Source organism: Lepidochelys olivacea (assembly GCF_965140295.1).
Source record: "Lepidochelys olivacea isolate rLepOli2 genome assembly, chromosome: 6".
NCBI lineage: Eukaryota > Metazoa > Chordata > Testudines > Cheloniidae > Lepidochelys > Lepidochelys olivacea.
In genome coordinates, this window is record NC_140416.1 from 34,869,484 (window position 1) to 34,881,185 (window position 11,702).

Genomic DNA, 11,702 nt, shown 5'->3' on the forward strand with positions numbered 1-11,702 from the left:
AGGTTAACAAGCAACTTGCCTCTACTTGCCTATGGTCGTGTATGCAATGTTGTAGCCGTGTCAGTCCCAGGATATTAGAGACAAGGTGGGTGAGGTAATATCTTCTATTGGACCAACTTGTGTAAGATCGTCTCTCACCAATAAAAGATATTACCTCACCCACATTGCCCATTGTCACGCAGAAGTGAGAAACAGTTTCCTTAGTCCAAGCACAATATTGTCTCCTGTTTGTATTTGGCTTAGTATTGGGGTATAAGATTATGGAGTTTCTTTGCTAAAATATATCAGCTTGGACCTAGTTGTAACTAACTAGCTTGTATTCTTTTGGTTGTATTTTCTTTTTAACATCATTCCCTGATGTTTGGCTGTTCTGTTGAGGTTATTTTTAGAAAGCAACAACAGCTCTTTACTCTTAAAGAACAAAATGTGATTATTCTGTGGATTCAATGAAGTATGGCTTTTTCCACATCAGTTTATTTTATTAAACTATAATGCACATATTCTTAAAATCCAAAAACTGAAGCTGCTACTTGTGTATTACAGATATAGGTATAGGGAGGATATTTAGCTTTTTGTTTTAATTCTGAACAAATATACCATTGGAATTTATCGGTAGGTCATAAAGCCAGTCCACATTAATGTTATACCCTCACCTGGAATACTGTGTTGATTCTGGTGACCCGTTTCTTAAAATACATTGCAGAATTAGAGTGTGTGCAGATATAGTGGACAAGAATGGTCAGAGGTATGGGAAAACTCTCAAAAAGCGAGTAAGAAATATTGGGATTATTTACTTTAGGAAGGTGACAAATCAGAGGGGACATAAAAACAGTATACAAAATAATGAATGGTCTACAGAAGGTAGATCGGGAACTTTTATTCAATCTGTCTGATAACATAAGAGTAATGGCACATTCAATAAAACTGAAAGACAGCAAACTCAGAACTGATAAAAGGAAATATTTCTTCATATAAAGCATATTTAGACTCTGGAATTCATTGCTACAGGAAGTCATTGAGGCCAGGAGCTTAGCAGGATTAAAAAAGAATTGAACATTTATATGGATAAATCTTGTTTACTCACAGAACAGATGCAGCATGGACAGTGGCAGGGCATGTTTCCCCACATCAGTCTCAGTGATTAATGTACTTCATCCCTAAACTTGAGACAACTGCCCCAGCTTTCCATTGGGTGAAAGGGAAGTTCAGTCTCTGAAACCTATTCCGGGAAAAAACTATTCCGTCCCTGACCTCTCTGCTTTGACTGTCAATGTGGGGCAATAATAGTAGTTTTGGGGTCTGTACTCATAATGGGTAACAATATTTGGTCATTACCAATTAAATCTGGATGTGAAAATACATACACATACATTTGAAATGAATCTAGGAACTGCCTCACTGGATCAGATCAATGGTCCATCTCATTCAGCAACTCCTCTCTGATAGCAGTCAATACCGGATGCTTCTAAGGAAGGTGTAAGAAGCCTTGAATTGGGCAAATGGTGCCTCCAGATAAAAATTTCCGTCTAAGCCCCAGTAGTAGAGGTTGCTTTATTTCCTGAAGCATAGGATTTGTATCTCTCTCAGAACTCTTTGTTGTTTTTCAATATTTACTTTTACAACCCTGGATATTTTTGTTCAGTGCTGTCTACCTGTACCTGTCACAAATACAAAGGCCTCAGTTCGGCAGTGCACTTAAGCCCATGCTTAACTTTGAGCATGTGCTTAAAGTTCAGTTGAAGTCAGTGAGACTTAAGAGGTGCATAAGTGCATTGATGGGCCTAAGCAGGTGCTTAAAGTTAAATGTGCTTAGGAGCTATGCTGAATCAAGGCCCTACACTCACTTGAAAAAAAATTAACAGGGTGACCTTGGGAGTATTTAGTACGGGGCAAATCCTTCAGGCCTTACTCATTACTTATACTAAACTGACTGAGGTGAATATAAGGATTTTGCTCAAATATGTGTTTTGTACAGAGCCTGGTGTTGCATTGAATGGGATTACACCATGTATGGGAGTGAAAACTCTGTTGGTCTAATTCCCTGATGGTGTAAACTGGCACAATTTCACTAACTTTTTAATAGAACCATATCAATTTACAGCAGAAGAGAATTTATCTCTGTGAGTTTGAACTTGTGGAAGTTTCCTTCCAAATTCATCCAATTGGGGGCAATCAGTGTAATGGAGAGGAGGTGTTTCAGCTCCCAATATATAATATAAAGCATCTATGAGCAAATGGAAAAGCAAGGGGAATTCCGTGATGGTAACTGAGAAGAGAACTTGGGTCATTGACTTTAAGCTTGTTTTAATATTCATCTTTGAAAAGTTCCTAAAGATCTTAAACTTTTTGCTTTGTTTGAAGTTTGTAAAGGATCTGGGATCCATTAGCCCAGGCAAATAGCTGCTTTTCTTTGGGGTTATAATGTATCATGGAATGGCTGCGCTGACGTTTGGGGAAAGGTAACATGGGGATTTCATAAGCATTTATGGTGCCTAAGACATCGTACACACATTCTATCCGAGATGTGCCTCCGCTAGGAGAGTTGTACACAACATAGAGGGTGGCGCACATTAGAAAAGCTGCTTCAGCATTCTTGCTGTTGCATGATGTGTCCCAAGTATGCTCCACAGTCATAGTCATATGGTTGATTTTAGTGATGACAAGGTTTCCACTCGTGTCTGGCTCTGCATGGATTGCCCACAGCCCTTGTTCATCAATAGCAAGATCTATTTTAGTATCAGGAAACAGTTCATAGGCAGGAATCTGTCCAGCACCTGGCAGGAGCATTCTATCCGTTACCTTTCTTCTCTGGATGTTATATTTAACTATCTCATTTAAGGAGCCATATCTGTGATAAAACAGGAAACCATTATATATAACATGGCCAGTTCCCTGCCAGGAAGATGGCAAGTTAACTCTCCGTGGTGTTAGCTTACGATTCATTTCTGAGAATGCCCGAATATTTGCAAATTCCAAAATAACATTATTCTTGGATCCACTTAAGAAATAAATCTTCAGATGGTCTTTGCCTGGATCTGTCATCCAAAAGCCATGCATATCTCCAGTCTTCTTAACTATCTTTAGGGACTTGATACCCGCAAGCATGTTGTCACAGCCTGTAAGGAAACAGTCCAAATATAAAGGATTATAAAATTAGAATGACTGAATCCTCTTATTGTTCCCTCTCTTTTGAATTCTTAGTCCCTTCATCCATTGCTTAGAGTATGTCCAAAATGTCTGTAAATGTGGCAACAAAATTGCTGTGTTAAGTAGTCACCAAACTCATTTCATATTGTAAAACCAGGTGTGAAAGTAACTTAAGGGACTTACCAGTATGCAGGGCGGCTAGGGTCCTGAGCAAGGTCGGGGGGGTGGCTCAACTGGCAGGTGCGGGGCCTCGGGCAGAAGAAGCAGGGCTGAGGCCAGACTCCCCGAGCCAGCCCTTCAGTGCTGGGCGGCGATTTAAAGGGTCCGGGGCTTCCGGCCACCGCTAGCTCTAGCTCAGGGCTCTGGCAGTGATTTAAGGGGCTGGAGCCCCGGGCCCTTTAAATCGCCGCCAGAGCCCCAGGGCTCCCAGCCGCCGCCACTGCTACCGCGACAGCACCCAGCGCCCCAGGCCCTTTAAATCACTAGCAGAGCCCCATGGTAGCGGCAGCGCCTGGGAGCCCCAGGGCTCCGGCGGCGATTTAAAGGGCTCAGGCTCCCGCCGCTGCTGCGGTAGCAGCGGCCGGGAACCCCGGTCCCTTTAAATCACCGCTGGAGCCCCATTGTAGTGGTAGCGGTGGACAGGAGCCCCAGGGCTCTGGCGGCGATTTAAAGGGCCAGGGCTCCAGCCGCTGCCGGGAACCCTGGGCCCTTTTAAATTGCCGGGCTTTGGGAAGCTGCCCCTTTTGGCCTCCCTCATCAGCGGCCCTGCCGGTACGGTCGGCTGTGTACTGGCTGTTATCGGTACGCCACACCATACTGTACCGGCTTGCTTTCACCTCTGCGTAGGCAATGAGTTTCCATGGCAGATCTTCAACTACATACATGGAGCCAAATTCTGCTCTGTTACACCAATGCCACCCAAACAGCATTGCATTATTGTAACTGAGAGGAGACACAGAGCAGCACCTTCGATTCTTCTCTCATTCACACCAGTTTTACACTGGTGTGTCTGCATTCACTGTAGTGAGGTTACTCCTGGTTTACACCAGCACGAGAGAAGAATCAAGTCCTTTATTTATAAAAGACCTACCGGTTAAAGTCTGACCTATTGAATTTTAACATACTATCTCAGGGGTTCACTCCTACCCTCTGTTCCCCACCACCCCCCAATAACATAACACCCTTAGCAAGAAACACAGCATCCTAATATGAAACCAGAATATAAAGATCTCAATTCTCGGTTTTGTTCTGGCCCATTTTCACCACTCCTGCAACATAAAAGAGCCAGAGATCAGCCAGATCCCAAAGTCAGGATCTCTCTGGCTTTGGGGCATGCCATAGGTGGTGTAGGACCATCAAAACAACAGCTCCATGTCACCATAACTCAGGTTAGAGGCATGTCATGGGAGTAGTGGTGTAGTCATATACACCAGTGCGAAGTGAGTGCTAAATGTTATTATCAGAATAAGCAGGTAATTCGGAGTTGGTAGCATTGTACACCCACTTTGCACAGATATTAACAGCTCTACCAGGTGCAAGGCAATGGAGAATCATGCCCAGGGAACTCTCAATCTTTATCAACTGCCTATTCCTTCCAGCAAACATGTTATTACAATGTATATGAGAGGAGTAAACAGCTTGCTTGCCAAAGGCAATAACAATACCTGCCTCTGGAAATTTCCACTACATGCATCCGATGAAGTGGGTATTCACCCACGAAAGTTTATGCTCCAATACATCTGTTAGTCTATAAGGTGCCACAGGACTCTTTGCCGCTTTAACAAATTAGAAGAGACACTACTTGACGGTTAAAGAATGTCTTTTAATAAAGTGCAGCCTTCTTAACCAAACAGGACAAACAAGCCCCTAAGGCAGCAAGTTCTGGCAGTAGATGAAATGGAGAAGACAAAAGCAAACTCCGCTGCATCATCAGCCTCCTCTCTTTTTACTTGGTCCAAATCCATTGAAGTCAATAGAAATACTCACATTGCTTCCAGAAAGCAACCCTTTTTTGCACTTCTGGATACTGATACCCCCTACATATACCCTTTGGTTACTGCAGCCAAAATGAAGGACTGGAGACACCTCTACTGCCCCAGGATACTTCCAAATCTTAAAACCATCAGTCCCAGAAGGCAGTTTGATGCCTAATCTACAGGAATGCCATATCCCATTCCCAGCCAAGGCAGAGTTGGAAGATCAACCACTCTTCCTGCACAATCAGTGAGTGTCTGAACGTATTCAAACCAAACACACTCACCTTGGACTGATACTATGCCCCTTATGGTGAAGTGGCAGCTCTGCTGTTGTTAAGGCTAAGAGTCACTTACTGTTTAACAGATGACTTTATCTAAGTGCTCTAAAAGCCACATGCTTACTAGTTTCCCCATTGATTTCAGTGGAACCAGGATTTGGTCCTCAATGACTACAATTAAACATAGCAATGAACTCATGGCTCTGCTTTTAAATAGTGGTGTCAGCTAAGAATTACCTCAAGCAGCAGTAAATGTATTCCACAGACAGCTGGAAACCTAGGCAGCAAGACCTTAAACACTCGCAAACAATGCTGTAAAATCTGGAAATGGATAATGGACCTGTTAATATGATGTGGTTAACGATGATGGCTAGTATATACTAATGTGTAACTCTCAATAACAACTTTTCAACATCTGGAAAGACTCAAGGGCAGGTAATTTTACCCTAGTTACTTTTAGAAAGAAACAATTTTCAGTGTCTTTACCGTGAGACGTTTTAAAAAACATCCAGTTTATTTTTTTACTGCATGTCAAAGGAAGTGCCTGAATCATCAAACAAGCTTAGATCTAGAAAGGAACAGACCTTGAAATTCAGAGTGCTGTAGACTGGGGTAGGAGTAGGCTTTGTAAACAGGGTGAGAAGGGTGATAGTATCATCATTACCACCTGCTTTAACCCTTTGACAGCATGTTGACAAAGATGAAGAGAGCAGATCCTTAGCTCATGTAATTTGATTTCACTCCACTGAAGTCAGATATACACCACGTTAGGATCTGCCCCGAAGCTTTTTTAAAAGGTTCTGATTCCAATTTTTAAATTTTCTGTTATGTGTTTCTGATTTCACACTGCTTCTGACTGGAAATAAAATAGACCAGCTAAAATGTCCATACTGTATATAATTTGCATCAATTAGTGAATTTCATAGTGGCGAGATACTATTTAAAGATGCAGTTTAAGAGGATAAGGGCTTTTAATAAAACATAAAATTAGACTGGTTTAACCGGATCCATAAGCCTGACAAACAAAGAACCCAGAGCTCTATAAAATGACCACTGGACACAGGGATAGGGATCAATCCATGAAGTATGTAATATGTCGAATGTATATTTTAGGTGTGGGGAAATGTGAAAAGATGCCTGCTTGTCTGGGAAGGAAAGAGAACAGTTAGGTGAAAAGCTGACCCAGCAATCTGATCAGGTAAACAACTGGGTTAGCAAACTAATCTTAATGCTAGGCAGAAAAGGTGTTTATACAATATATCGGGGTGGCCAGCAGGTGGCTCCGGAGCCGCATGTAACTCTTCAGAAGACAATATGGGGCTCCTGCTAGGAGCCGACTCTGGGGAAAAAATCATGGGTGCTCAGCACCTACCAGCAGCCCTATCAGCCTGCCTCCCTCCCACAGCGCCTCCCACCCGCCAGCAGCCCCCCCAATCAGTGCCTCTTCCTCCCTTCCCCTGCGTCCTGCCCATTGCGATCAGCTGTTTTGCGGCCTTCAGGAGGCTCTGGGGGAAATTATTGGGAAGGGCGGAGGAGTGAGGACGTGGCGTGCAACCTCCCTCCCTCCCCTAGCGCCTCCTGCCTGCCACGATCAGCTGTGTCGCGGCGTTGAGGAGGCTCTGGGGGGGAGAGGGGAAGGAGCAAGGATGTGGTGCACAACCTCCCTCCTCCCCCAGTGCCGTCTCCTCCCTCCCTGTGCCTCCTGCTCGCCGCTGGCCTGGCCCCCATGCTCTGCAGGAGTGAGCCCGGCTGCCTGCGCCTCCCCACCAGACTGGTAGCTCCAGGCTGCATCACCCACCTCCTGCCCAGCTGGCCAGGTGGGGCTCCAGCCATGGGCTCGCCCACACTCACCCCCTCTCTGGCAGCCCAGGCCTGCCATCTTGCGGTAGTCTGATGGCAACCACTGACAATGAGGCCCTGAGCAGTCACCCACCTCTAAGACTGGCCCTGCTTCTGGCCCCCTACAGATTCTGTCTGAAGCCCTGAAGCATGAGGTGCTGAACTTAATTCAGACTTACTAAGCTGATCGCAGTGAATTGCAGGAGTGTGCAGCCTAAATCCCCAGGCTGAAGGCTGAGAATCACGTCATGGTGATGATTAGAGGCTTGAGACGTAAGTGGAATACCCTTAATGAGACCAAAAAGGGGTCAGAGGTGCAGTTGTCTTGGGAACTGTGACAGTTGCCCGAGCATACCTTTAGTAGTTTTTTTTTTTTAATGCTTTTAATGCTCCAATCAAAGAGCTATTTCCAAAGAACCAATTTAACATGCAATTCAGTATGTATATAACAAATATATTAATTATAGCATTTTCCTTTTCCTTTTGGTGTATTTGTTTTCTTTGTTGAAAGCTCAATATTATCACACTTAAAAAACATACACTTGTAAATATACTTTATCCACATATCAGCATAAATGTATTGACTAGAGGATTGGCCCTCTTAGATCTAAGTTTTGAAAAGTAAATAGTTCTTACTTGCATTAAGCATGAGCTTGACTTTCCTTTTTTCTTCTGCGTCTTCATTTAGCTGCTTTTCCACCAGGTCTTCATCTACTTCTACACAAGTAGTAGATTCTCTCGTTGATTCAAAATAGTCAATGTCCCTTTGTGCTCTTTCAACTCTTGTTAGCAGATGCTCCACTTCATTTTTAATCTCAGCTTTATAAACTTTCAGCCCCTCCAGGCGCGATATCATCCTCCTTGAAAAGTCTCGGAATTCTTGTACATAATCCAGGATATCTTGGTTGCATTTTTCCAGCCTGCTCTTGAATTAGAATACAGAATATATAAATATATATTTGCTTGTGTGCGTGTGTATTTTCTATAGATAGAATCTTAATACATGGTTAGTTTATAAATACCAGTGGCCCCCCTTCCCTTCCTCATTTCAAACTAATTATCCCTGGTCACTTATTAATCTGCATGAGAAAGTCACTGAAATTCATACTTGTGGTTACATATCTGTAGTCTCCCTTGCTATGAAGGGCCAGTTTCTTTGCTCTTTTTCTGTTGGCCGAGTGGAGCCCTGGTAGAACCCATTGGAGAGCAGAACAGAGGGATCACTGGTGACTCCCCTCCCTGAGGCCCCTCAGAATCCTCTCTTTAGGATCTCTGCTGAGTCTGTCTCATAAAAATGTGAAAACAGGGGCTGTTGGAGCCAGGAAGCAACCAAATTTCACACACTGTTCCTTTGCTGGCCCAGCAGATATCTGATCCAGAGTTAATGCTACTTCCTCTTTCCTAGCATTTAAAATGGAAAATTGAAATTTTGACCTACAAAATCAATGTTTGCTAAGAAAGTTTGTGTCAAAATGGTCAAAATTGTGGGAGTAAAATCATGGAAGATAGAGCAATGAATTCAGATTGGAAAGACGAGCACATCTATGCAGCTACCTCAGTATCAGTTCATCTTAGGTGAGGCCCTACCTGCCTGACCATTTCGAATGGCCCTGCCATCGGACACATTTTCAAAAGTGCCTAGTGATTTACGGTGCCCAGCTGAAGTCATCATAAAAGGGGCTTCATTTTCACAAAATGCTGAGCTTCCACCTCAAAAAACAGCACTCTTTAAGGTGTTTCAAATTGGCCACCCAAAATCCAAGGTACCCAATATTATCAGCCACTTTTTAAATTTTAGTCCCGTTTAGTTTGTCAAAACTTCATAATAGGCTAGGTGCTGAAAAAGCTAGTGATTTTTATAGGACTTTTCATCCACAAATCTCTTTACAAAGGGGGAAACTGAGGCACAGAGAGATGTGAATTGCCCAATGGCATGCAGCAGGACAGTGGCAGAGCTGAGAATAGAACCCAGGCATCCTCGGTCCTAGTCCAGTGCTCCACCCATTAGGCCACACTGCCTTTCAGATGAGTTATTGAAAGTGTATCAGTATCTAAGGGCAGATACACAAGAATGATAGTCCTAACTAGTTAAAACTGGGTACTCAGTTGTGGTGTTTTACACACAGGTTTCAAGCTTTTCATTGTGGGTGTTAGGTGAGCTTTTCTATGACTGAGGAATAAATATACTTACAAAGGGAACCATGCAGTATGTGTTATGTGTTTCATTCTCTGGAATCTTTGGTGAGGTTTTTATAGCTCCCCAGCTCATTTTATGCCAGTTATCCAAGTGCTAACTTGGAATTTTGCATATGACCATAATCCCCACCAAGAGGCCCATCTACCTGTCTCTCCTCCTCACTACACAAAGTGCCTCTATCCATGCTCCCAAATGTCTAAAGTCTGCTTCTCCCTCCAATATCTACCCCTCCCCTTTTCTGCCCTTGCTACTGTCCACTCCTTCTTCACCTCTCCCTTAGTCATTGTGTGTGTAAGGAAGAAAGACATTATTTTCCCCCTCCAGTTGAAATGTGAGGGGGTAGGAGATATTCACCCCCTGTCCACATTGCTTGTACAATTACACATATATCAGCTTCTATGGGTGTCCCAACCTCTGCGAGAACCTTAGGATGTTAGTTGGTTTAGGGGTCTGAACCAGAGAGGATGGGAGAAACGTCTCTCTCCTATGAAGCAAAAAGGAGGAAACAGCCAGTTGAAACTTATATGATTGTCATTCTTGTGTAGGTTAGTGAAGTATTAATCCCAGCCCACCTAATGGGGACAGAACATTGGCCCAGTTCTTCACTGCTTTCTAAGGCAAAACTCCTATTGAAGCCAGTAGGAGCTCTGCATGAGGAAGGAGTGCAGGAGTGACTACGGTTAGAGCTTCTTTACAATTCTTTTATTAACACAAATTATTACCAGCCAAAGGCACAATAGCAATTTTTAGTAATTCATCCCATACAAATTCTGTCCTATTGTATATTTATCACACTGTTTAAATAAAGTATGCGTGATGGTACACTGGTATTTAGGATCTAGGAATGAAAAACCTCTGGAATTATTTTTAACAATCTCATCTGAATTTAATTTGCAGTACTTGGTGATTTTAATTGAAGAAAGAGGACAGATACTGGAGTAGGTGGGAGCCCTGTCTGAGGGACTGTAATCTTATGAAATTTAGCAGAACCAAAACTTTTTCCAGTCTCCCAACCACATGGGGATTTTTTCAGTCTCTTGTCAAGATGCAAATACACTTAAAGTTCAACTGTAGATTGGAAGCTTACAAAGCATTTTTCTACTATCTTCTCTGCTTACTAATTCATTATTAATTTTTGTCACCAATCCTGTTGATGCCAACAGGAAATGCAGATATTCTGGAGACATACTGTGACAGCAATTTAAACATTTACACATTTTTAGCTAAATTTTATTGAAGGGATTACACAGATGCAACTGACAGCAGAACTCGGCTCTTTATAATAAAATAAAAATGATATGATATGATAAATAATGCTATGATAACACGAAATAATTAAAGTTACAGGTTTTAGTTATCATAACATACTAATTAAGTTTGTTAATTTTATTTGTTTTTGTTTATTCATTATTTTACTGATGATGATTAACATATATGCATATATGTAAGAACATGCACCACCTTTCAAATATATTTGCAACAAGACAATATTCCTGTGACACAATTATACAGATAACACATACCTCAAAAGATAGAAAACGCCGGTCGATGTAATGCATTAGTACTGCATCTTGCATTACATATTGGGCCTCTCCCACGATACTTGTGAAAAATGAAACTAATAAAAATCTGAGTTGCAGGATTATCATAGTCCTATGAAATCTTGTGGGGAAAAATAAGGAATTAATAATGGGAAGAAAAATCACACTAACACTGCCCCCCCACCGCAGAATTAAAATCAATATAATAGCTGCGTGATACTATGATGTGAAAAAAATGGCTAAAAATACTAAAGCTGTGAGTATTAAAAGATTTAAAATGGCTGTTTAAGCTCCTTCAATCTATCATTAAAACAATAAAGTTGTGGAAAGCATTGAGTTAGATGTGTTTATTTCTAGAAGCCAAGATGAATGCTTTCCAGCTTGTGATCTTGTGATCAATCCCAGATGTTCAGTACTGAGTCACATAGAGCCTTTAGTCCAATTGTATTAAATAAAAACGAAAACAACCCTCCACCCCCACCAACAGAACAATATTTAGTGCCAGATCCTTTGCGCATGTAAATCAGAGCGGCTTCACTGAAGTCAATAGAGCTATGCTGATTTGCACCAGCTGAGGTCCATAATATCTGTAGTTGTTGTTCTGAACAATCACAGTTGTTAGTGTAAAGCAATTTAAAACAACTTCTACACTTTCAGTGTTTATCTGGGTACATATGTCTGTCTGTACTAGGTTAGAAAAATGAAAAATATTAAGGTGCTCTTC

General features: G+C 42.2%; 1 protein-coding gene across 1 annotated transcript; it reads right to left on the reverse strand.

Annotated features, from left to right (window-relative positions):
* Positions 1-874: 874 nt before the first annotated feature.
* Positions 875-11,239, reverse strand: OLFML1 (olfactomedin like 1). Its single transcript, XM_084632339.1, has 3 exons — positions 10,961-11,239; positions 7,877-8,165; positions 875-3,116 (listed from the first exon to the last, which is right to left on the reverse strand). Exons 1-3 carry the CDS (start codon positions 11,084-11,086, stop codon positions 2,338-2,340), a joined length of 1,194 nt encoding a protein of 397 aa, XP_084488465.1. The 5' UTR covers positions 11,087-11,239; the 3' UTR covers positions 875-2,337.
* Between the last annotated feature and the right edge of the window lie 463 nt (positions 11,240-11,702).

Bases quoted from the DNA above. Each gene is read 5' to 3' on its own strand.
- OLFML1 (XM_084632339.1), bottom strand. From the start codon at position 11,086: ATGATAATCCTGCAACTCAGATTTTTATTAGTTTCATTTTTCACAAGT. The intron at 8,166-10,960 runs GTATGTGTTATC...TTCTAATTCAAG, and splicing joins GGCGTTTTCTATCTTTTGAG to AGCAGGCTGGAAAAATGCAA. The intron at 3,117-7,876 runs GTAAGAACTATT...GTTTCCTTACAG, and splicing joins CAAGCTCATGCTTAATGCAA to GCTGTGACAACATGCTTGCG.